The following is a 26,448-nucleotide window of genomic DNA, read 5'->3' as shown; positions in this document are numbered from 1 at the left end:
GCAGCACACCGGCGGGTTGGTAGTGTAAACGTCAACAATTATAGTCAAATAAATAATCTACTATAGCAGTGATGGCGAACCTTTTCGAGACCGAGCGCCCAAATTGCAACCCAGAACCCACTTATTTATCGCAAAGTACCAACACGGCAATTTAACCTGAATACTGAGGTTTTAGTTTAGAAAAAACCGGTTGGCTCCGAGGCACGAGTTACTCAGGAGTAAGCTTAGTGAAGCAACCGTGCAACACTTCAAACGGGTGAATCACAATCCTAGGGGGGTTTACTCAGAAGCAAGCCCCATTGCCAGCAACCGAGCTTACTCCCAGGTAAAGGATCATGCCCAGGCCAGCCTAGATGTGTGTGTGTGGGGTGTGTGTGTGATTTTCCACCCTCTCCCACATGATGAACTCTGTGCATGAGTGCCCACAGAGAGGGCTCTGAGTGCCACCTCTGGCACCCGTGCCATAGGTTCGCCACCACTGTACTATAGTCTCAAAACTCAGATGTATCTTATTGACATAAGTTCTTAAACTATTAGTACAATTTTACATAGCAATGTGCCGAGATGCATGCATTGGGCAAGATATTGCTGGCACCGCACTCTGTTATGGACTTTTGCGGTTTGCTTTCTGCTGGTTTAGATATACAGCACTGAATAAGGAATCCAGCTTCTTATGAACCATACCTCTTTATGTTTAGGATTTGTGATGCATCTCAGCACATTGCTATGTAAAATTGTACGAATAGTTTAAGAACTTATGTCAATAAGATACATCTGAGTTTGGAGACTATAGTAGATTATTTGTTTGACTATAATTGTTGACGTTTTCACTACCAGCCAGCCGGTGTGCTGCACTATTTCCTGGGTTAATTACCCTCACATCTACCACGGAAGAATTAAAAGTGTTCACACAAATAGCTTTGTAGTGCTTAACCTCTGCCAGTTTCCTCTGCTCAAGAGCAATGCTGGCACACCCTGATCAGACCCAATATCCTGGGTACCCAATATCCTGGGTAAAGTTTGGAGACTGGGGGCAAATTTTCTCTGCCAGTCTCCTGTTCAGCGTTTTTAAAAAATCTTCATTTTGTAGAACAGCTGGTTGAAGGGCACCTTTGGGGATCACAGATGTTTCCCTCAAATCCAGTGGCGTAGCGTCAAGGGGACGTGGGCGCGCGAGATGCACGGGGCGCGCACAGGTGCGGGGGCGTGGTCAGGGTGTGGTGGGGGGTATTCCGGGGCGGGGGCATGGCAGGGGCGCAGGACAACCATGTGCCCCAGGCTCCAGCCCTGCTCAAATCCCACAGCAACCTTTGAGCCCTGCAGTGTAGGAATGAGTCCTTTCAAGATCTTGGGTGCCATCCACAGCCCGACTAGAAGAATTCCCCAACTCTGTACTGCGCGTTTCGCCCGTCTTCTCTAGATCGAATGGCTCAAAGAAATTCTCTGCTACGGACAGGCAAGCTGTTTCGTGGTTGCATTTGTTCCCGCTCCTCTTCCTCCTGGAAGGGATCAGTTTGGGGGTCTGGTTCTGACCCGGTCTCTGAGGTAAAAAGCTGCTCCTCTAAGAAAGGGCCTCCGATGCTGTACTGTTCGTCATGGGCCTTGGTTTCTTCAGGTGACACGTGAGGAAATCCCAGCACAAAGTTTGCAAATCTGAAGGCAAAGGAGAGAACTGTGAGGCAGGAAGAAATCTAAAAGTTGCCTGTGAGGACGTTGTTAGGACACAGTCTGCCTTTGCTGTACCGCATTGGTCCATTATTATTTGGCACAGAATCAAATTTTAAATATCAAATATAAATACATAAAACAAACGTAGGACTTCTTATAAAAGATAGGTATCTTCTCCAATCTTTCTAATATTCGGCATGGTAGGATACCTATTGCTGTATTATTTTGCTTTTTAACTTGCTAAACAGATCTATTTTTATTGCAATTTTATATTAGATTGTATTTTTACATTGATGTGTAGGGGTATTTACTGTCATTTGCTCTGGCTATTTCTTTTTTTTAAAAAAAAAAATCTGAAGTGATTTGAATCCCTCGAAGTCAACCGTCAAGTTATGTGGACTATTTCCTTGCTACTGAACTATACTTGAGACTGCAGAATGTGTCTGTGTAAATCCTGATCTATCTATGCCAGTGGTGGCGAACCTATGGCACGGGTGCCAGAGGTGGCACTCAGAGCCCTCTCTGTGGGCACGCGCAGAGTCACCCCCCCTCCCACACACATCTAGGCTGGCCTGGGCTGCTGGGCTTGATTATTAGCATTAAACCTAAGACCTAGTTTTGGGGAAGCAGTGTAGGTAACCCTGTTAAGCGCTGTTAAACCCCACTGATTTTCATGCGAAGAACTAAAGCGCGATTCTTTACCTGGGAGTAAGCTTGGTTGGTGGCAATGGGGCTTGCTTCTGAGTAAACCCTCCTAGGGTCGTGATTCACTCGTTGGAAGAGTTGCACGGTTGCTTCAAATTAAGCTACCAACTACCACCAAGCTTACTCCTGAGCAACGCACGCCTCGGAGCCAACCGGTTTTTCTAAACTAAAACCTCAGTATTCAGGTTCAATTGCCGTGTTGGCACTTTGCGATAAATAAGTGGGTTTTGGGTTGCAGTTTGGGCACTCGGTCTTGAAAAGGTTTGCCATCACTGATCTATGCCTATTAAAGGTTAATAAAGATAAAGATAAAAAAGATGTATGTATTCCCTCCATTGCAGCTCTTGGTCCATCTTCATTTAATGATCACTTTGCTCCTGGAAGGTCTGCTTTCAAATCTTTCCTCTAATTCAGGGGTGTCCAACTCTGGCGCTTCAGATGTTCATGGATTACAATTCCCATCGGCCCCTTCTTTGGAGCGTGGGCCATGCCGGCCGGGGCTGATGGGAATTGTAGTCCATGAACATCTGAAGCGCCAGAGTTGGACATCCCTGCTCTAGTAGCTTGGTTGGGTCTGGCTGAGTTCCAGCCCTTCATGACCTGGGACCACACAGCTGAAAGACCACAGTTTCAGGCAGAGAGCTGAGACGGTCTGAAGTAGAAGAGCAAGATTCAAGTCAAGTTTAGTCCTAAATGCTGGCACTGCGGAGACGAGGAGGCATATTATAGCCATACGTGGACAGAATGTATAGAAGTGAAAAAATTTTGGACAACCATAATGTTATATATCGAGAAACTGGTGAAGACTAATATTGGGAGAAATAATGATTTAATGTTCATGGGTGTAATGGAGGATAGAAGGGTAGATAAAAAAATATAGCTGTATGTATAAAATAATGATCAAAGCAGCACATGCAACAATAGCTTTAGGCTGGAAAGGAAAGAAAAAATGGACAATCCAGAAATGGTTGGAATATATCTGGGAACAAGTGACACTGGACGTTTTCGAAATAAATAACAAAAAATAAACTGTGGCAAGATAAACAGAGCGAAATTTTGAAGAGATGGACCATATACGCGGACTGGATGAAAGAAGCTGGAGTCACTGAGGAGAAATGGGAGACGAGATTACAAAGAATGAACTTACTGCTGTTTGTATGACAAAACTATGAAGAAGAAGAAGAAGAAGAAGAAGAAGAAGAGGAGGAGGAGGAGGAGGAGGAGGAGGAGGAGGAGGAGTTTGGATTTATATCCCCCCTTTCTCTCCTGCAGGAGACTCAAAGGGGCTTACAATCTCCTTGCCCTTCCCCCCTCACAACAAACACCCTGTGAGGTGGGTGGGGCTGAGAGAGCTCTGAGAAGCTGTGACTAGCCCAAGGTCACCCAGCTGGCATGTGTGGGAGTGTACAGGCTAATCTGAATTCCCCAGATAAGCCTCCACAGCTCAGGCGGCAGAGCTGGGAATCAAACCCGGTTCCTCCAGATTAGATACACGAGCTCTTAACCTCCTACGCCACTGCTGCTCCTGAAGAAAATACAGGGGGGAGGGGAAACAGGGGGAAACGTATTGTTTGAAAATGAAAGAAGAAGAGTATGAATATAAAATGGAATATTCAAATGATACAATAAAAATTATTTTTTAAAAATAAAATAAAAAAAGATTCAAGTCAAGTAGTATCTTCGAGAGCAACACTATTTTCAGGGTACTGGCTTTCAAGAAACAAAGATCCTTCAACAGCTTGGACTTTTTGAAAGTGTACAGCCTGGAAATCTTGTTGGTCTTTAAAGTCCTGCTGAAATCAAATGTTGTTCTGAAGAACAGTGGTGTTGAGGAGGAAATCCGGGGGCAGCCCAGAGGCGTGGGAAATGTAAACAGATCACACAGCAAGTGAAGTCGTTTTGAAAACGTTCCAACCCAAGAATTGTTTGAAAAGGGGATTCCCTAAAAACGTTTTGAGGCTGGACATAAAACGTTTTCAGAACCAAAGAGGGAAAGGACAATGCAGAACTCCATACCCGGTTTCCCCAAAAATAAGACAGTGTCTTATATTAATTTTTGCTCCCAAAGATGCGCTATGTCTTATTTTCAGGGGATGTCTTATTTTTCCGCTCCACAGCTGCATGCTCTGGTCGACGGGCATGCTTCCAAACAAAAACTTTGCTACGTCTTACTTTCGGGGGATGCTTTATATTTAGCACTTCTGCAAAACCTCTACTATGTCTTATTTTCAGGGGATGTCTTATTTTCGGGAAAACAGGGTAGAAGAAACCTTTTGTTTCCTGCCTCAAAACGTTTCAAAAGGGTTGTGTGGAAAGGACCAATTACTTCTTCTGTCCTTGTGTGGAAAGGATCAGATTCGTTAAAACCAAGATCAGACTTGGTAAAACCTGCTGTTTTAGATATATAGCACTGAATAAGGAATCTAGCTTCTTATGAACTGTACCTCTTTATATTGAGGATTTGTGATGCATCTCAGTACATTACTATGTAAAATTGTACCAACAGTTTAAAAACTTATGTCAATAAGATACATTTGAGTTTTGAGACTATAGTAGATTAGTCATTTGACTATAACTATTGACGTTTTCACTACCAGCCAGCTGGCGTGCTGCGCTATTTCCTGGGTTAATTAGTTTCACGCCGCACACCTGTTTGTGTTCATCTTGTGTGGAAAGGACCAATCACTTCCATCCTTGTGCAGTTTTACTTTTCCCATCAGAGGGTCTCCCTGCCATGCCCTCTTTCATATCGGCCGTTGCCAGATTCAAGCAAATTCAGCTGTTCTATCTCTCTTTTGCAACCGCCTCCCGGAGGATGCTGGGAAAGCCCTCATCTTGCTAATCTTCTGGTGAAGATAGTGTTGCTCTCTAATGGGAAAGCCCTCGTCTTGCTAATCTTCTGGTGAAGATAGTGTTGCTCTCTAATGGAAAAGCCCTCATCTTGCTAATCTTCTGGTAAAGATAGTGTTGCTCTCTAATGGGAAAGCCCTCATCTTGCTAATCTTCTGGTGAAGATAGTGTTGCTCTCTAATGGGAAAGCCCTCATCTTGCTAATCTTCTGGTGAAGATAGTGTTGCTCTCTAATGGGAAAGCCCTCATCTTGCTAATCTTCTGGTGAAGATAGTGTTGATCTCTCATGGGAAAGCCCTCATCTTGCTAATCTTCTGGTGAAGATAGTGTTGCTCTCTAATGGGAAAGCCCTCATCTTGCTAATCTTCTGGTGAAGATAGTGTTGCTCTCTGAAGGGAAAGCCCTCATCTTGCTAATCTTCTGGTGAAGATAGTGTTGCTCTCTCATGGGAAAGCCCTCATCTTGCTAATCTTCTGGTGAAGTTAGTGTTGCTCTCTAATGGGAAAGCCCTCATCTTGCTAATCTTCTGGTGAAGATAGTGTTGCTTTCTAATGGGAAAGCCCTCATCTTGCTAACCTTCTGGTGAAGATAGTGTTGCTCTCTAATGGGAAAGCCCTCATCTTGCTAACCTTCTGGTGAAGATAGTGTTGCTTTCTAATGGGGAAGCCCTCATCTTGCTAACCTTCTGGTGAAGATAGTGTTGCTTTCTAATGGGGAAGCCCTCATCTTGCTAATCTTCTGGTGAAGTTAGTGTTGCTCTCTAATGGGAAAGCCCTCATCTTGCTAATCTTCTGGTGAAGATAGTGTTGCTCTCTAAGATACTACTTGATTTGAATCTTTGAGCCGTCAAGAATACCAAGAAATGGTTCTTACTTCTGAGGAGACTGCAGCTTGACCATGGCTACCCACGAGGGGAAACTGGGGCTCTGGCAGAAGGCCCGCAGCTCCTCCAAAGCTTTGAGGGTTTCCGATTCACCCTGTTCTCGGTATTCATCTTCGGTCAGATAACGAAGCTCTGGCTTTTCTCCTCTGAAGTGCCGGCGAGCTTTCCTACAGGAGAAGCCAAACAAAAGTGATCTTTAGAAATTGCATTGTGGATCAGAAAAGCAAAGGGCACGTTAATGTACTTTCTGAAACGAGCAAACAGAAAATTACAGGGAGCTATAATAAACCGTGCCAAGAGACTTGCTGAAGTACGTGACATGCCAAAATTCTGTCGTTTAAGCTAATGCACCCATGTCCTTATTTAGCAGACTTGTTTCTTTCAGCCGTCACCTGAAATTTTGCTAGTCATCGCTGTAGCGGTTAAGAGCAGGTGCACTCTAATCTGGCGAACCAGGTTTGTTTCCCCGCTCCTCCGCATTAAGCTTGATGAGCAACCTTGGGCCAGTCACAGTTCTGTGTGAACTCTTTCAGCCCCACCCACCTCACAAGGTATCTATTGTGAAGAGCCGCGTGGCGTAGTGGCTAAGTGCTTGCACTGCCACTCACACGGTCAGGCGTTCGAGCCCCCTGTGGGTCAGATATCCTGGCAGCTGGCTCATGGTCAACTCAGCCAGCCAGCCAGCCATTCCTTGGTCGGTAAATGAGTACCTAGCACATAGCTAGGGGGTAAAGAATAGCTGGGGAAAGCAATGGCAAACTAACCCACAAAAACGGCCTGCCTATGAAATCACTGCTTGCAGTGGTACCCCAGGGTCGGACAAGGTATCTATTGTGGAGAGAGGAAGAGAAGGGTTTTGTAAGCTGCTTTGAGACTCCTTACAGTTGAAAAAAGAAGGGTATAAATCCAAACTCCTCTGCCAGCTCCACCCCCTGCCAGCTCCTCCAATGCTGCATGTTTCAGAAGGATTAGAAAACGCAGGGATGCCATTTTCAGCAGCAGGGCCTGAGCGAGGGGGAACTGCGCCCGGGGCATGCGTGTCCCTTGTGCCCCCCTTGTCCCCTTAGTGCTACGCCACTGTTCAGCACCAACCCTGTGTCTCTTGAGATGCATAGCAATAAGCAGTGTTTTATGACTAATTCTGGAAGGAGAAAAAAAAACCAACTTCACAAATAACAGGGGATTCCCAATCCAAAAGATACTGACCTGCCCATGCTGCAGATTATTCCAAGCGGATAATGCAAGATTTTTGAGCACAGCATGGCAGCAATGGCTGCGTACGCAACCTGAGGGGCAGCAATGCCCAAATAAATTAAAACTAAGCCTGCAAACTGCAGCGTCCGCATCAAGAGGTTCATACTTTTTTCACTGCCAAGTGGTCCGTGCTGGTAGCAAACGGCAAAGCTGATGGATCCGGCTATCAGGACGTATCCTGCAAAAACAAAAATAAACACCGTAAAAAGAATGAGCCCAGCTTGAGGCCCAAAACCATCTTGGAAACATGTGATCCTCCACCTATAATCAGAAATGGCCTGTTCTACCAGCATATTCCAGCGTGGTATAATGGTTAAGAGAAGCTGGATTCTAATCTGGAGAACCGGGTTTGATTTCCCACTCTTCCACCTGAGTGGCAGAGGCTTATCTGGTGAACCAGATGTGTTTTCCCCACTCCTAAATTCCTGCTGGGTGACCTTGGGCTAGTCACAGTTCTTCGGAACTCTCTCAGCCCCACCTACATCACAAGGTGTCTGTTGTGGGGAGAGGAAGGGAAAGGAACTTGTAAGCCACCTTGAGTCTCCTTACAGGAGAGAAAAGTGGGGCATAAATCCAAACTCTTCTTCTCCCACCAACCCCTCCCAGGGGACCAGGTGAGGAACTTCCAATAGACCAGAGAACATCTTTATGTAGGGCTCATTCCGCACATGCAGAATAATGCACTTTCAAACTGCTTTCAGTGCTCTTTGAAGCAGTGCGGAATAGCAAAATCCACTTGCAAACAGTTGTGAAAATGGTTTGAAAACACATTATTTTGCCTGTGCAGAAGGGGCCTAGGACAGATGGCTTATGAAAATGTGGTCAGTCAGCTTCATGGGCAGGCTGGCTTGTTTTAAACGCTGATTACAGAACAGGAGATCCTAAAGATATTCACATGTTCATTTTCCCCCTACAGAATAAATAAACAAGGAGGTATCCTTATCAAAAGGAGATAACAAGCACAAATCCAGATGTCACTACCCTGTGGGCAAAACCCGATAGGAAAACCTTTACAGCTAAACTCAGGAATCCTATGCCTGTTTTACTTGGGAATAAGGCCCAGTGTGTAATAAATCTCAAATAATTAAATAGATCATAATGAAATGGCTCTATACACTTTGAATCATTAAAACCCCATTAAAAGCAGCGTATTGGTACCAAAGTACAATAAATAATACAGCAGATGGGGACCTACTAACTAATTGCAGAGTACGAGGGCAGAGGATAGAGCTGGGCTCCTCAAAATAGTAGAAGCAGCCACAAAATGGCTGCCACAGCTTACCTTCAATTACACAGAGAAGATCTTGATGCTGTGCTAGCAGTGAAGCAACATTTTTTAAAAATCTGCACAGCCGATGTAATTTCTGATGGCTAGTCAAAATCTTCCCCGGCCACACCCATTTTCTAAACACTTGTGGGGGGGGGGTGTGTGTGCCAGAAAAGATGTCAGTGGGCATCACGTTGAGGAGCCCTGGGATAGTGTCACCCATGCCTATCTGCTCTTTCCTCAGAAACCTTTTAAAACACTTTGAGACAGGAAATAAAACATTTTTCTCCATGGCGTTCAGCACTGTTTTTACCCCCCCAATGTTTTTTTTACCACCTCAAAACATTTTAAATGAATCCCCTTTTAAAATGATTTTCCCACTGAAACGTTTTGAAAACTTCTTCAGTTGCTGTGCGATCAACTGACTACGTTTGCCACGCTTCTCTGCTTCCCTGAGCTTCCTCCCTTGCGCCATTTTCTGAGCTCACTCTGTTCCCCTCGCCTGCTTAACTGAGGTATTTCTGGTTATTTTTTAATTTGGGGGTGGCAGTCTTCAAAGAATCGAGTATACGAGGAGTAGCGAATTGCAGCCTGAGGCTTTGAACCACTGAAGCATGACTCCACGGATTAAAAAGGGGGAAATCACAAAATGGCGGCCATAAATTGTTTCAAGGGGGTGAGTGCAGACATACATCATTGTAAAGGGCAGGGACTGAAAACGTTTTAGGGGATTTCAGCAGAAAGGGCCACTGAGTTGCAGTTACTCTCACCTGTGAGATCCCTGCAGTCAGGGGCGTAATGCCCATTGGGCAAGGTGAGCAGTTGCCCAGGGCATCACCTTGTGGGGGCACCAAAAATGCAGGGTTCGTTTTTGGTAGTGGTTTTCCGTTTCTGGCCTGCAGGGGGTGCAGTTTTTAGGCTAGCAGCAATTAAAATAAAAACATCAGAAGACTGCAGTTCCTTAGTGGTACCCTCCAGTTTGCGCAGTTTGAAGTTTAGGAGTCTGCAAAGTTATGGATCTCCCCAAAGGGGTGTGCTCCCTATCCCCATTGCCTTTCTAATGGGGAGCTAATAGGAGATGGGGGCTACACCTTTGAGGGTCCATAACTTTGTCCCCCCTGAACCAAACTGCACCGAACTTGGGGGGTAGCATAAGGACAGTCTCCTGATGATACACTGCAATTTTGGTGGCGATATGTCTAAAAATGCACCCCCTGCAGGCACCAATGACCTGGTGCAAAAAAAATTTTGGGTCGTAGTGGGGTGGCCGCCCATGGGGGGGGCATCCAACTCAGGTTTTGCCCAGGGCTCCAGTTTGCCTCGTTACGCCCCAGCCTGCAGTGCTTACTCAGTTAATGAGAAAAGCCAGTAGGTTTCTCTGAAACTGTTAGCTCATCAGTCAAAAATCTGCTTTTCTACGATATTATAAACTGTACCTGGTATATCTGAACATGAGAAAATGTCATGTATTTCAGACTTCATATTTTATGAATGAAGACAGCTGTCAAGCAAACAAAAAAGGTAATATTCGGTTTTATACACTATTTTGACAGAACGGATGTCTCTGCTCATTCCCTTACCCAGTATGTAGGGTGTATGATCACGCCAGAGTAGTTTCAAATCCTCTTTCAAAGTATAAAATAAATAGAGGGAACAGAACCAGCCACCGCTCATTAAAATCCAGAAGGTGCTGAGCTGTAGGAGAAAAGGAGAGGAAGATGAGCAATGCTGTAGTAAGTTTACTTACACATTACACAAACACAGGCATAAGCTGCGGCCACCCTTCACTAGTTACATAGCATCTCCCCAAATGAAAGCTGACCCAGAATCCTACATAAAGTATTCACAGTCTGACAGCAGGTTTAATAACTAACTTGCACATGGAAATTGAAAGACATGATATTTCAACTGATAATTAGGAAACAGTTGAAATCTCGGAGAAATAAAACTGCAAAAAAGATTGTCATGCGCCCTTATATAAAAGTCCGTGGTGCTGCAATTTCCGCGACTTGGAGTCCTGTGTCCAGTTCTGGTCGCCGCATCTCAAAAAGGATATTGAGGAGATAGAAAAAGTGCAGAGAAGGGCAACAAGGATGATTGATGGACTGGAGCACCTTCCTTATGAGGAGAGGCTGCAGCGTTTGGGACTCTTTAGTTTGGAGAGGAGACGTCTGAGGGGGGATATGATTGAAGTTACAAAATGCTATGCATGGGGTAGGAAATCGTGGACAGAGAGACATTTTTCCTTTCTCACAATACTAGAACCAGGGGGCATCCATTGAAAATGCTGGGGGGAAGAATTAATAAAAGGAAACACTTCTTCACGCGACGTGTGTTTGGTGTTTGGAATATGCTGCCACAGGAAGTGGTGATGGCCACAAACCTGGATAGCTTTAAAAGGGGCTTGGACAGATGTATGGAGGAGAAGTCGATTTATGGCTACCAATCTTGATCCTCCTTGATCTGAGATTGCAAATGCCTTAGCAGACCAGGTGCTCAGGAGCAGCAGCAGCAGAAGGCCATTGCTTTCACCTCCTGCATGTGAGCTCCCAATGGCACCTGGTGGGCCACTGCGAGTAGCAGAGAGCTGGACTAGATGGACTCTGGTCTGATCCAGCTGGATTGTTCTTATGTTCTTATGTACTTAAGAATGTCTACTTCTTAGAAGTATCTCTCAGGCTGTACAAATACAATATGCTTATCATTGGGATGGCTGCCTCAACTTTGGCCCACAAAAACACTACAAAGTTTGGGGGCCAAGGGAACTCAGAACGCCAAAAAAATCAAAACAACAAAAACCAGACGCAGGTCTTGCGAAGTAACTCTGGGGGCAATTCTCTGTAGGCTAAAGGTGTCCACATGCATTTCCCCACTCATTGACACCAGGTGCCACTCAAAATTCTGCTGACATTTTATTTATTTATTTTAAAAACTAGCAGTGAAGACTGTTGCACAAACATAAGAACATAAGAAAGAGCCAGCTGGATCAGACCAGAGTCCATCTAGTCCAGCTCTCTGCTACTCGCAGTGGCCCACCAGGTGCCTTTGGGAGCTCACGTGCAGGATGTGAAAGCAATGGCCTTCTGCTGCTGCTGCTCCTGAGCACCTGGTCTGCTAAGGCATTTGAAATCTGAGATCAAGGAGGATCAAGATTGGTAGCCATAGATTGACTTCTCCTCCATAAATCTGTCCAAGCCCTTTTTAAAGCTATCCAGGTTAGTGGCCGTCACCACCTCCTGTGGCAGCATATTCCAAACACCAATCACACGTTGCGTGAAGAAGTGTTTCCTTTTATTAGTCCTAATTCTTCCCCCCAGCATTTTCAATGGATGCCCCCTGGTTCTAGTATTGTGAGAAAGAGAGAAAAATTTCTCTCTGTCAACATTTTCTACCCCATGCATAATTTTATAGACTTCAATCCTATCCCCCCTCAGACGTCTCCTCTCCAAACTAAAGAGTCCCAAACGCTGCAGCCTCTCCTCATAAGGAAGGTGCTCCAGTCCCTCAATCATCCTCGTTGCCCTTCTCTGCACTTTTTCTATCTCTTCGATATCCTTTTTGAGATGTTGCGACCAGAACTGAACACTGAATGCAGAACTGAACAGAATTTCCCCACTTATTGACACGGGTGCCACTCAAAATGCTGCTAACATCTTATTTATTTATTTTAAAAACTAGCAGTGAAGCCCGTTGCACAAACAAATACAGCGGGCTCCAGAAAGCTGTTGGTGGGAATGCTGCCCCCCCCCGGAGGGGGGGGCAGCTCCTCCTGCCTTTCCTCCCCCATTGGCCTTGCTGGTTCCCCCTCTTCGCAAAGCCAGGATTCAGCTTTGCAAACGGGGGGAGGGTGCCTAGGGAGGTGTGGGGTGGGATCTCTCCCCATCTCCACAGGTGCCCTGCTGCCACCTTTTACAAAGCTGGGATCTTGGCTTTGCGAAGGGAGGAGGGAGCCGGCAGGGAACATGGCTCTGCGAGTCTGCCTTGGCGTGCCCCAGTGACCTCACTTGGGCAAGGTGGGGGGGGGGGGGGGGGAACAAACAGGACTCACAGTTCTGCTTGCCCCCCTACCCTGAAGCCTCGATACAGGCAGGCGACACCATGAGGACCCCAGCACCGGGGGGGGGGGGACGTGGCCCCCTGTCCCTCACCTGGCTGCTGAGCCCCACGGCAGCAGCTCGGCTTCCTGCGGAGCCCGCTGCTGACCTCGGTTGTGCGCCTGGCCCCTGGTAGTTGCCTCCGAGCCCAGGGAGAGGTGCACGGCAGAAGCCCAAGGTGGTAGGAGGCAGAGGCTATTGGAAGGGGGGCACGCGCAGGAGGCAGCGGCAGGCAGCACAATGCCCCAGCCCAGGGATGGCAAACCTATGGCACGGGTGCCAGAGGTGGCACTCAGAGCCCTCTCTGTGGGCACGAGCAAACAGAGTCCCCCCCCCCCCACATCTAGGCTGGCCTGGGCCACTGGGCTCGATTATTAGCATTAAACCTAAAACCTAGTTTTGGGGAAGCAGTGTAGGTCACCCTGTGAAGCGCTGTTAAACCCCACTGATTTTCATGTGAAGAACTAAAGTGTGATCCTTTACCTGGGAGTAAGCTTGGTTGCTGGCAATGGGGCTTGCTTCTGAGTAAACCCTCTTAGGGTCATGATTCACCTGTTGGAAGAGTTGCACAGTTGCTTCAAAGCAAAGCCACCGACTACCACCAAGCTCACTCCCAAGTAACGCACGCCTCGGAGCCAACCGTTATTTTCTAAACTAAGACCTCCGTATTCAGGTTAAATTGCCGTGTTGGCACTTTGCGATAAATAAGTGGGTTCTGGGTTGCAGTTAGGGCACTCGGTCTCGAAAAGGTTCGCCGTCACCTGCCCCAGACCCTCGATTCTGGACCAAGTGCGCCAAACGCACCCCCACATGATACACACAAATTGCACCACAGACTTGAGTACCCTTTGCCGCCCATCCGCCACTGTAAACCACCCCATAAGCATAGCCTGCTCAGAAAATGTCATGATATGACATTATCCAATGGGCCAGCAAGGATCCGGTGCTTGCATGGGGGAACTCCCTTTACCTTTCAATACGGGAAGCTTGACTGCAACGAACACCTGCAGACTTAGATAACCGGCCTTATCTAATATTAGCCCTGGAACGCTCACCTTAGGAATAAACCTTTTCAGCATCAGCAGGAGGAAGACCAACGTCACGAGAACGCCAAACGCAACTCCGGCAGAATAATAGAACGTGACGCTTCTGTTTAGAAAGAACAGAGAGACGCTGTGAAACCCTTTTTGTATAAAAGCGACCCGCGACAATTGCACAGATATTAAGAACATAAGAACATAAGAACAAGCCAGCTGGATCAGACCAGAGTCCATCTAGTCCAGCTCTCTGCTACTCGCAGTGGCCCACCAGGTGCCTTTGGGAGCTCACATGCAGGAGGTGAAAGCAATGGCCTTCTGCGGCTGCTGCTGCTCCCGAGCACCTGGTCTGCTAAGGCATTTGCAATCTCAGATCAAAGAGGATCAAGATTGGTAGCCGTAAATCGACTGCTCCCCCATAAATCTGTCCAAGCCCTTTTTAAAGCTATCCAGGTGAGTGGCCATCACCACCTCCTGTGGCAACATATTCCAAACACCAATCACACGTTGCGTGAAGAAGTGTTTCCTTTTATTAGTCCTAATTCTCCCCCCCAGCATTTTCAATGGATGCCCCCTGGTTCTTGTATTGTGAGAAAGAGAGAAAACATTTCTCTCTGTCAACATTTTCTACCCCATGCATAATTTGACAGACTTCAATCGTATCCCCCCTCAAGCCGTCTCCTCTCCAAACTAAAGAGTCCCAAACGCTGCAGCCTCTCCTCATATTCAACAAGACTGCTTGGCTGAAGCAGGAGAGACCCAAGTCAAAGATGTCACTGCAGACAAACAGCCTCTTCCCATTCTGTCTTGTGCTCATCTTTTGTTTTCTCTCCCCCCCACTCCCAATCCTAATGCTCTCCCTAACTTTTCCCGGTCCTTTCCTCCATTTCTCTCCCTCCTTCTCTCTCTTCTCTGGCCCATATGCTTCTTGCCGTCTTGTTCCTTTCCCTCTGATGCCTGCCCTGTTCGTGACATAGCTTTGCCCCCACAAGGACAATACAGTGTGAAAAGGATGCCAAGGAATTGTAACGCACTTGCAAAAGTTTAAAGAAGGGAGAACCATTGGGCCTCCTCTAATGCCATCTTTCATCAGCAGGTTTTTCGTTGAGGAGGAGGAGGAGGTGGAGGAGAAGTTTGGATTTATATCCCCCCTTTCTCTCCTGCAGGAGACCCAAAGGGGCTGACAATCTCCTTGCCCTTCCCCCCTCACAACAAACACCCTGTGAGGTAGGTGGGGCCGAGAGAGCTCCGAGAAGCTGTGACTCGCCCAAGGTCACCCAGCTGGCGTGTGTGGGAGCGTACAGGCTTTGCTTCTTCATCAATCCCTCCTTCCTTATGAGTAGGGTTTCTTAAAAAAATATTTGGCATGTATTGTGACTGTTTTAAATTGTTTTGATGATTTGCATATTGCCCTCAGACATGGGTGCATTCTGCTAAAATAAGGTCGTTTTGCACTCCATCAGATGATATTATTATTATTACTATTACTATTATTATTTATTTATTTATTTATTTAATAAATATACCGCCCCATCCCTGGAGGGCTCTGGGCGGTGCACAACATAAAACCATATATAAAATCATCATATACAACCATATATAAAATATATATCCATATACAACCATATATAAAATCATCATATATATGTTTTAAATACAATTAAAACAACTATTGTTTCCCAAGATAGGCATCTCCTCCTCCTCCTCCTCCTCCTCCTCCTCCTCATCATCATCATCATCATCATCATCATTTATTTATTTATTTAATATATATGCCGCCCCATCCCCGGAGGGCTCTGGGCGGTGCACAACATAAAACCATATATAAAATCATCATATACAACCATATATAAAATATATATCCATATACAACCATATATAAAATCATCATATATATGTTTTAAATACAATTAAAACAACTATTGTTTCCCAAGATAGGCATCTCCTCCTCCTCCTCCTCCTCCTCCTCCTCCTCCTCATCATCATCATCATTTATTTATTTATTTATTTAATATATATGCCGCCCCATCCCCGGAGGGCTCTGGGCGGTGCACAACATACAACCATATATAAAATATATATCCATATACAACCATATATAAAATCATCATATATATGTTTTAAATACAATTAAAACAACGATTGTTTCCCAAGATAGGCATCTCCTCCTCCTCCTCCTCCTCCTCCTCCTCCTCCTCATTTATTTATTTATTTAATATATATGCCTACCTCATCCCTCGAGGGGCTCTGAGGTGCACAACATACAACCATATATAAAATATATATCCATATACAACCATATATAAAATCATCATATATATGTTTTAAATACAATTAAAACAACGATTGTTTCCCAAGATAGGCATCTCACGAAGACCTCATTTAACTTAAACCTCCTAAAAAAGGAGGGGGAAGGCAATGGGTCTTGATGATATTAAGAACCCATCGAACGGAGAAGGGGGGTGGTACACGGAGACAAGGGCCAAGAGCAGCAATGGAAAGGGAACGCCAAGAAAATAAAACAAACACTTACCTACTTAGGTGGTGGGCAAAATGGAAGAGGAGGCCCCCAGTGACAAACAAGAGGAAAAGTTTCTTATCCAACACTGGGGAAGAAAAAGATAATGGCCATTAAAATCCCAGCTTGCTCTTCTTCAGACACGTTCCCATTCACACAACCACTCTTAGATTCTACTCACTGGTTTGTTGAATGTCCATGGTGTAAAGATCTCTGCTCTCAGGTTGGACCCGGAAGCAGGTCCGCTCTCCGTACTGGGCCACAGTGAAGGCAGTTCCATTGGATGTCCCCGACTGCCAAATGTTTTGGACGAGACACTTTAAAAAGGCAAACAGCGTCTCCGCGCTTTGGCAACGGCTTTCTTCGGGGATGAACGCCACTTTGAACGGGCCCGTGCTGTTGATTTTCACCTGCGAAAGAAGACGCTCTCAAGTAACTTTGGAATCAGAAATGCTACCATCATCATCATCATCATCATCATCATCATCATCATCAACCTTTTATTGGCATGAGTTTAAAATACAACAGAGAGGTTGAGGAGAATCAAGTTAAAATAAGTAGGTTCAGACATTTCCAGCAGTTAAAACAATAAATAAACTAAAATCTGTGGCGAATCAGTTGTGCCAGCGCCAGGAATTTGGCAACGTCTAGGGATCTCTGAGGAGACTGATCACAAAGCAGATAGAAAGATTTGACCTTGTCTGATGAGTAGGCATCAGTTTCAGTGCATATGCTGGGTCTATATCACAGTGGTGGCTTAACTCTCATGGCACGGTGCCAGAGGTGGCACTCAGAGCCCTCTCTGTGGGCACTCACGCACAGAGTTCATCATGTGGGAGGGGGGTGGAAAATCACACACACACATATCTAGGCTGGCCTGGGCATGATCCTTTACCTGGGAGTAAGCTCGTTGCTGGTAATGGGGCTTGCTTCTGAGTAAATCCTCCTAGGATCCTGATTCTGTTGATGGAGGGGGGAGCGGTTGCCGCCCCTGCGGCTCTCCAGCATTGCTCTTCTGAGTATGTAGCTGGTTGGTTAGCGGCAGAGCAGGTTGCAACTGAAATCCATCGAAGACGGAGATCCTCTGGCTAGAACTTCGCAGGGGCGGGTGAGGTTAGGGGATTTCCAGCCGCCAGTGTGGGAGGGGGGTCTCATTGGCACGACCCCCCTCTGTTCTAAGCAGGTCCGGGGTCCACCTGGACTTCGTCTCTCTCAATGGAGACCCAGGCCTGGCTGGCCATACAACCCGGACTCGCATATTTTTCCATCTTTTCGCCAGGTCTTCGGGCGGTTGGCTCCCTTCCTCTCCCAGGCGGATCTGGCCACTGTGGATCCACATGCAACGGTCAAACCTCCAGAGCTGGACTATTGTAACTCGCCTGGTAATCGCCGCCTTCCCCTTGCATTTGGTTCGAAGTTAAAACTGGTCCAACATGCGGCAGCACGCCTGCTCACAGGAGGTATTTCAGAGAACACACATCCAGCCTGTGTTGGCGACAGCTGCATTGGCTCCCGGTTGGAATTCGAATCATCTTCAAGGTGTGGGTTTTGACCTTTAAGGCTTCTGTAGCGGCTCTGGGACCAGAGACTCGCATCTTCGGGACCGCGATCAACCCCCCCATATACCCAACCTCGGCCTCTGCGCGCTTCTGCAGAGTGCCAACTTTACTGGTGGCCCCCTGCCCCTCTATGATGCGTAAGCTGGCCTCCACGCTGGCCAGGGACCTTTACCGGCACTGGCTCTCCGGCCTGGGTGGGAACACCCTTCCTCCAAAGCTGTCCGGCCCCGCGGGACCCTGGGTGAGTTCCGCGAGGGCCTGTAAGACTGTGTTGTTCCAACCGGCTCCTTTGGAGTGTCCAGTTGCTGACATGGTGCTCCTATCAGCGTCTATTCTGCCCCTAGGGCAGTTACACTCAGGCTCCCCTCATATTGAGGGGTCCTGCCATCCCCACCCACATGGGGTAGGCTTTCTAAATTGTGGGTCGGACGCCATTATGTATTATGGTTTTTTGCTGTTTTATGAGTTTTAAAGCTATTTTTTTAAGCGGATGGAGTCCTATGTGCTTCTATATCATTAAAAATGTACCTAATCAGCCCTGTTGATGTTGTAGTGAATGTTGTTCACCGCCCGGAGCCCTTCGGGGATCGGGCGGTATACAAATTAAATAAATAAATAAATAAATAAATAAAATAAATAAATTTGAAGCACTGCACGGCTGCTTCACTAAGCTTACTCCTGAGTAATGCTTGCCTTGGAGTCAACCATTTTTTCTAAACTAAAACCTCAGTATTCAGGTTAAATTGCCGGGTTGGCACTTTGCGATAAATAAGTGGGTTTTGGGTTGCAGTTTGGGCACTCAGTCTCGAAAAGGTTCACCATCACTGGTCTATATATTGTCTTCTAGATGAAGCATATAGTGCGCAATCTAGGAGGATGTGCTCGATTGTTTCAATGGCTTTTTGTGAGCAGGGACACGTTCTTTGTTGGTATGGGATCTGGAGAGATCTGCCGCTCAGGACTGCTGAGGGTAGGGCATTCAGTCGGGCTAGCATTAAGGTACGTCGGAGGTGCGGCGAAGATATATATTGTAGAAATACCTTGGTAGCCCTTTACTGAACGGGGGGAGGTAGGAGCCCTCCGGTAAAATGCCCTTCATGTGCTGAGTAGAAAGCAGTTGGTTTTCAGTGTCAAGTAGCCTTAGCGACAGAAGTTTGACTATTTGCGCTTCGTCCATGTTTATGAAGAAATCTAAAGCGAAGCCTAACGAATCAGAAATGCTACCCTGAGGCATGCAAGCAGAAGAAACTTAGACTGTCGGAAACAAGGAAGCAGCCATCTCCTGACAGTATCGTGCCCCGTGTCCGCAGAAGAACTCAGGATTAATCAGGATACTGTCGAAGGCTTTCACGGCCGGAATCACTGAGGTGTTGCGTGGTTTCTGGGCTGCATGGCCGGGTTCTAGTAGCATTTTCTCCTGACGTTTCGCCTGCATCTGCGGCTGGCATCTTCAGAGGACCCTTCAGAGCCACAGATGCAGGCGAAACATCAGGAGAAAATGCTACTAGAACACGGCCATACAGCCCGGAAACCACACAGCACCCCAATCAGGATATTCTTTATTGAAGCTTTATTGAAGCAGGATTTAGAACATAGGAATCTGTAGACATGTCTGAAAAGACACAGCAGGCGTAGGCATTGATATGCTTTCAGGAAACGCCCCCCCCCCCCTTCCCCCAAGCCGGGTGGAATCAGTTGAAGGAGACGGAATAACATCACTGGTCGTTTACATAACGGCAGAACTAGTTCCCAGAGCAAAGAAGTTAGCATTGTCTCTAAGCTATGGATTGGAATGCAGCGCTCTCTCTGAGAGGCCTGGGGTGGGGGGAAAGGTGGGAAGATTCATAGATCAGTCCCCATAAGAACATAAGAACAAGCCAGCTGGATCAGACCAGAGTCCATCTAGTCCAGCACTCTGCTACTCGCAGTGGCCCACCAGGTGCCTTTGGGAGCTCACATGCAGGATGTGAAAGCAATTGGCCTTCTTCTGCGGCTGTTGCTCCCGAGCACCTGGACTGTTAAGGCATTTGCAATCTCAGATCAAAGAGGATCAAGATTGGTAGCCATAAATCGACTTCTCCTCCATCAATCTGTCCGAGCCCCTTTTAAAGCTATCCAGGTGAGTGGCCATCACCACCTCCTGTGGCAGCATATTCCAAACACCAGTCACACGCTATATGTGAAGAAGTGTTTCCTTTTATTAGTCCTAATTCTTCCCCCCAGCATTTTCAATGGATGCCCCCTGGTTCTAGTATTGTGAGAAAGAGGGAAAAGAATGTCTCTCTGTCAACATTTTCTACCCCCTGCATAATTTTATAGACTTCGATCATATCCCCCCTCAGACGTCTCCTATCCAAACTCAAGAGTCCCAAACGCTGCAGCCTCTCCTCATAAGGAAGGTGCTCCAGTCCCTCAATCATCCTCGTTGCCCTTCTCTGCACTTTTTCTATCTCTTCAATATCCTTTTTGAGATGTGGCGACCAGAACTGGACACAGCGCTCCAAGTGCGGTCGCACCACAGCTTTATATAAGGGCATGACAATCCTTGCAGTTTCCTGACAGGAGAAAGACTAAGAGGATGAGGACAGCAGCATAGGGCAGGACCATCAGGGGAATGACAGACAGATGCCAGTTAAACTAGAATCTGGAGACCCACGTTCGAATCTCCACTAATGCCACGGAAGCCTGCTGAGTGACCTTTGGCCAGCTGCGTTCTCTCAGCCTAAGCTATTTCGCAGGATTGTTGTGAAGATCAAATGGATGAGAGGAGAACGATATAAGCTGCTTTGGGGACTCGCTGGAAAGAAAAATATGGTACAAGTGAAGCAAAGAAAGAAATTATTTCTCCGGGAGACCAGAAACTTTGCTTAATCTTCATACAAATACTAATTCAGGGGGCCCCCTGCCTTTTTTGAGCTGGCTGGCCCCTTTCGAATTCTGGCGGGCGTAGCCACAAATAGCTGCTGCAGGAGGCAGAACCGACCACAAAATGGACGCTGAAGGAAGTGGAGCCAAACACAGAGGACACCCCAGTGCAGGGGGGATTCAATAAATACCCTGGGGACACGGAGTGAAAGAGAATAAAACAGTCTCTCTGGTGTCACCTGCTAGGAAAATGACATTATTTTAATCTGCCTAGCCCAGTGATGGCGAACCTTTTCGAGACCAAGTGCTCAAATTGCAACCCGAAACCCACTTGTTTATCGCAAAGTGCCAACACGGCAATTTAACCTGAATACTGAGGTTTTAGTTTAGAAAAAACGGTGGGCTCCGAGGCGTGCGTTACTCAGGAGTAAGCTTGGTGGTAGTCGGTGGGTTTGCTTTGAAGCAACCGTGCAACTCTTCCAATGGGTGAATCACGACCCTAGGAGGGTTTACTCAGAAGCAAGCCCCATTGCCAGCAATCAAGCTTACTCCCAGCTAAGGGATCGTGCTTTAGTTCTTTGCATGAAAATCAGTGGGGTTTAACAGAGCTTAACAGGGTTACCTACACTGCTTCCCCAAAACTAGGTCTTAGGTTTAATGCTAATAATTGAGCCCAGCAGCCCAGGCCAGCCTAGATGTGTTGGGGCAGGCATTCTGTTTGCGTGTGCCCACAGAGAGGGCTCTGAGTGCCACCTCTGGCACCCGTGCCATAGGTTCGCCACCACTGCCCTAGCCGGTCAGATCTTTACTGTACAATCAGAAGGCCTGATGGGCAACGGCTTCACCTGGCCCCACTCACCTTCTAAAAGGATCTGGACCCAAAAAGGTGTTTTCAAGCTGATTCTGGAGGGTTTTCAAGGCAAGAGACTTTCAGAGTTGGTCAGCCATTGCCTGCTTCCTCATTACGGCCCTGGCGTTCTTTGGCAGTCTCCGATCCAAACACTAGCCAGGTCCGACCTTGGCTAGCTTCTGAGATCTGAGAAGGTGAGACCCGCCTGCGGATAATCTTATATTTGTTAGCGGCAGGCATTATTTCTTCTAAATTGTTACCTGCCACAGATTGTGAGAATAAGATAGGACTGTGTACTTGATCTGCATTTGAAACATTTCCTGGGTTGGGCCGGAATCGTGGTATTTGCTTAATCTGTTTGCATATGCGTGTAGAAAATAAATACATATACGTTTCCTTCTGTGCAGCGCAGTTGGGGCTACTCTGGCAAGAAGCATGATACTGCCTCCAAAGTTCCAAGAGCAAGGGTCTTCAAACTATGGCCCTCCAGATGTTCATAGACTACCGTTCCCATGAGCCCTACCACTTGGCCATGCTGGCAGGGGCTGATGGGAATTGTAGTCCATGAACATCTGGAGGGCCATAGTTTGAAGACCCCTGCGGGCCAAGAGCAATAAAAATGTGCGGCAGATGATTTTCCAATTGTACCTAACTTACACTTAAAGCTGCCCCAGTTTGACACTATCCCAGTTTGCTTAGAATCCTCTTATCGCAAGCAGACTGACTGCCAAATCTGTGTGCACTTATCCACAGCTGCCCTAGGCAGAGATACAGGGGCAGAGCAAGGGAAAACTGCGCTTGGGGCACGCGTGCGCCCCGCACCCTGAACTCAGGGTGTCACACCCCACCCTACCCCATTGGCGCTACGCCACTGCAAAGATATTACCCTCCTAAGTCAGTGGTGGCGAACCTATGGCATGGGTGCCAGAGGTGGCACTCAGAGCCCTCTCAGTGGGCACGCACAGAGTGCCCCCCCCCCCCCACATCTAGGCTGGGCTGGGCTGCTGGGCTCGATTATTAGCATTAAACCTAAGACCTGGTTTTGGGGAAGCAGCCCTGTTAAGCGCTGTTAAACCCCACTGATTTTCATGAACTAAAGCACAATCCTTTACCTGGGAGTAAGCTCGGTTGCTGGCAATGGAGCTTGTTTCTGAGAAAACCCTCCTAGCATCATGATTTACCCATTGGAAGAGTTGCACGGTTGCTTCAAAGCAAAGCCACCGACTACCACCAAGCCTACTCCTGAGTAACGCACGCCTCGGAGCCCACCGTTTTTTCTAAACTAAAACTTGTATTCAGGTTAAATTGCCGTGTTGGCACTTTGTGATAAATAAGTGGGTTTGGGGTTGCAATTTGGGCACTTGGTCTCGAAAAGGTTCGCCGTAACTGTCCTAAGTCCAGGGAAATCAACAGGCTTCCAAGATTATATATTTGCTTAGAATGATTATTTTATCTGGACTACTTTATTCTTTAAAAAAAAAGAGAGAGAGAGAACGAAAGAATCTTGTCTATTTTATTCACATTCTCCATCTTGATTATGTTATGCTTTGCTGGGGGGAAAAAATGCCCATCATATTAAAAAAAAACGTGCAACCCAAAGGTGCAGATGTATGTACCTGGATACTTGACCAAGTGTTTTTCAAATGTATAGCTCCATTTGGAACGTAGCAATAACAGTTCGGCTCCGACGTATGCATAACATCCATCACCTTCACATTTCTACAGTTATCATCTGCAGACAGGAAAAAGGAAGCATGTTACAAAATCTGAAAATGTATGCCTATTAAAAAAATAACACAAACCAACAGTGCAAAAGGGGCCAGTTTGTCCTAAAATTGCATAGGAAACCGATGAGGCTAAGAGTAACATGTTTTTTAAAAGGAATTAAAATATAATCAAGCAGTGCACTTAAAAACACACTAAAAAGAATGGGCCGCACAAGTCAGAAACTGTGCAAATGCACTAGGCACCTATTGCGGTTCTTTAAACTATCACAGGCAGATTTCGCAGGGGCCAAAAACAGCAATGTGAAAACGGTGTGAAAACTGTGTAAACCCTTTTACACCATTTTCACATCAGAGATGGATTATCACAAGGGCCAGATCCAATACCTTCCCATCGGCCATTACAAAGGGTCGCTACTTATCCATCCCTCTCCAGGATCGGGTTTGTCCACACTGTAAAAACCAAGTGGAGACTCTTGCTCACATTATTCTTGACTGTCCGAGATATGTGGGCATCAGGAATTTCTCTCCCAGGCTGGCCCTAGACAAATCTGAAAGTGACTCTGACTGTTCTGTTGTGGAGCTACTGTTAAACAACACAGATGTGCCCTCTGGGGATAGGCGGCCTATAAGTTTAATAAAATAAATAAATAAATAAATAAATGTCATGCTCTTGAAAAAAGTAGCAAAATTTCTTATACAAGTGACAGAACTTTCTAAGTAATGTATACTGCTATATAGTCTTCCTGTCTGCGCTTTGAATGTACTCTTGATTTGTATTTCAAAAATGTCTGGCAATGCTCTAGAACCTATTTTTAAATGCCAAATAAAGGTTGTTGTTAATTAATTGTTAACCATTTTCACACTGCTGTTTTTGGTCTATGCGGAATCTGCAACCGATTAATTCACTGAAACAATACACATTTTGGCCAAGTAGGCCTCCTCAGTGGTTACAATCTATTAGTAGGTACACACCAAGTGAAGGATAAAATGGTGCCGAAAGCCATGGGCGGTCATAGGGTTGCCTTCCCAAATGTTCCCTAAAGGGAAAACAACTTTCTGAATGTTACATCTGGCTCATGTTTTCAACATTCCTCTCCACTAGAATATCAAGAAGAAGAAGAAAAGTTTGGATTTATATCCCCCCTTTCTCTCCTGCAGGAGACTCAAAGGGGCTTACAATCTCCTTGCCCTTCCCCCCTCACAACAAACACCCTGTGAGGTGGGTGGGGCTGAGAGAGCTCCGAGAAGCTGTGACTAGCCCAAGGTCACCCAGCTGGCGGTGGGAGCAAAGCAGCATTGGGTGGCTAATCTGAATTCCCCAGATAAGCCTCCACAGCTCAGGCGGCAGAGCTGGGAATCAAACCCGGTTCCTCCAGATTAGATACACGAGCTCTTAACCTCCTACGCCACTGCTATCACGTTCTGCTCATGCTAGTTTCAGCGATTCTCACACTCCTGTTCATAAACTGCAGTAGCCATTGGATAAACCCCCCAAGGGAGGCAGTGTTGCACAGTGGTTAAAGCACTGGTCTTGGACCAACGTGGTTCGAATCCCAATGTTATCTTTGTTCACACAAGTCAAAGAAATGTCGACAGTCAGAAGGGAGGGCATAAACATCACGCCACACATGCCACCTGAGTTAGCATCTGGGGGACCTAGGTTCGAATCCTGTGGAAGCTCTAGGACCAGTCACACATTCTCAGCTTAGCCTACCTCCCAGGGTTGTTGTGAGGAGGATCACTGTAGTTCGAATCCCAATGTTATCTTTGATCCACACAAATCCAAGAAATGTCAGCTGTCAGAAGGGAGGGCGTAAACATCACACCCCCTGTGCCAGTTGAGCTGGTATCAGGAAGACCCAAGTTTGAATCCAGTGGAAGCTCTAGGGCCAGTCACGCATTCTCAACCTGGCCTACCTCCCAGGATTGTTGCGAGGAGGACCGATGCAGTTCGAATCCCAACACTATCTTTGACGCGCAGAAGAAATGTAGGGTTGGTTGGGAGGATTCAATGGAGGAGAGGAGACTGTCAGAAGGGAGGGGGCAGTGGTGGAATCCAAAAATTTTAGTAACAGGTTCCCATGGTGGTGGGATTCAAACAGTGGCGTAGCGCCAATGGGGCTGGGCGGGGCACGACGGGGGCGTGGTAAAGATTACACATATCACTCTAAACAATATGGAACGTTTACTAGGATCGATATGATCTGGGCTACAAAGGACTTATGTACACAAAAGGAAAAGATAATTATTGAACCAACCATATTTTCGGATCACAAACCAGTGGTATGGTACTGTAAAAAACTCTTACTGTTAAAAAAAAGTTCCTAATTTCCAGCTGGTATCTTTCTGTCCATAATTGAAACTCATTATAGCAAGTCCTGTCGTCTACTGCCGACAGAAACAACGACTTCTCCTCGAATTGACTGCCTGCCAAATACTTAATACTTTCAAATACTTAATTTTGTTTCTAGAAATCAAAAGAAGGAGACTTTCCTTCAACAAGGAACTTGACCATATTACTAAAACATGTTTTTAAAACAGCCCAACAGGGAGAATGATCCCGTTTTCTACCTTTACTAACCAGCCACATAGGAAACAACAGGACCAAATGGAATTTCTAAAGGAAAAGCAGACCCAATCAGGAACCCCCTCTCGACACACACAAATCATTAGTAACCCACTCTCGGGAACTGGTCAGAACCTGCTGGATCCCACCTCTGGGAGGGGGCATCATGTGCCAGCCGAGTCCCGCATTCCCAGCCTAGCCTACCTCCCAAGGTTGTTGTGAGGATTCAACGGAGGAGAGAAGAAGGTGATGCAAGCCTCTTTGGGTTGCCACTTCGAGAGGGGGCACGGACCGAAGGCGATGCAAGGAACGCATGCAAGAGATCACGGCTCTCCATGGCGCGCTCTTGGCCAGGCCTGGTAGCCCCTTCCCACCCCCCACCCCCCACCCAGGACCCCCGGCTTACCCTCCGCCAAGGCCAGCTCGCCCCCGCCGCCGCTCGCCCCCAGCGGATCCAGCAGCAGCAGCAGCGCCAACAGCCCCGGCCAGCCCCTCCGGCGCGCCCCGGGGCGCATGGCGCAGCAGGCAGAGCGCACGGGAGCGCACGACCCCTCGCCGCACAGGCTCGCCTCGGAGGAGGAGGAGGAGGAGGAGCAAAAGGCGGC

At 46.9% G+C, this 26,448-nt stretch overlaps 1 protein-coding gene across 1 annotated transcript; it reads right to left on the bottom strand.

Annotated features, from left to right (window-relative positions):
- Positions 1-422: 422 nt before the first annotated feature.
- On the bottom strand, positions 423-26,448 carry NEMP2 (nuclear envelope integral membrane protein 2). The gene is made up of 9 exons (XM_048483468.1): positions 26,250-26,448; positions 23,167-23,282; positions 16,458-16,686; positions 16,292-16,364; positions 13,777-13,870; positions 10,208-10,322; positions 7,313-7,538; positions 6,097-6,273; positions 423-1,653 (listed from the first exon to the last, which is right to left on the bottom strand). Exons 1-9 carry the CDS (start codon positions 26,356-26,358, stop codon positions 1,431-1,433), a joined length of 1,362 nt encoding a protein of 453 aa, XP_048339425.1. The 5' UTR covers positions 26,359-26,448; the 3' UTR covers positions 423-1,430.

Source organism: Sphaerodactylus townsendi, linkage group LG02 (assembly GCF_021028975.2).
Source record: "Sphaerodactylus townsendi isolate TG3544 linkage group LG02, MPM_Stown_v2.3, whole genome shotgun sequence".
Classification (NCBI taxonomy): domain Eukaryota; kingdom Metazoa; phylum Chordata; class Lepidosauria; order Squamata; family Sphaerodactylidae; genus Sphaerodactylus; species Sphaerodactylus townsendi.
Note: the sequence above shows the minus strand (reverse complement) of the source record. Positions and strands in the feature narration are given on the sequence as shown.

Excerpts from the sequence above, each read along its gene's own strand:
- NEMP2 (XM_048483468.1), bottom strand. The coding sequence starts at position 26,358 with ATGCGCCCCGGGGCGCGCCGGAGGGGCTGGCCGGGGCTGTTGGCGCTG. Across the intron at positions 23,283-26,249 it reads CGAGCTGGCCTTGGCGGAGG|ATGATAACTGTAGAAATGTG; the intron begins GTAAGCCGGGGG and ends TCCTGTCTGCAG. Across the intron at positions 6,274-7,312 it reads ATAATCTGCAGCATGGGCAG|GAAAGCTCGCCGGCACTTCA; the intron begins GTCAGTATCTTT and ends CTTCTCCTGTAG.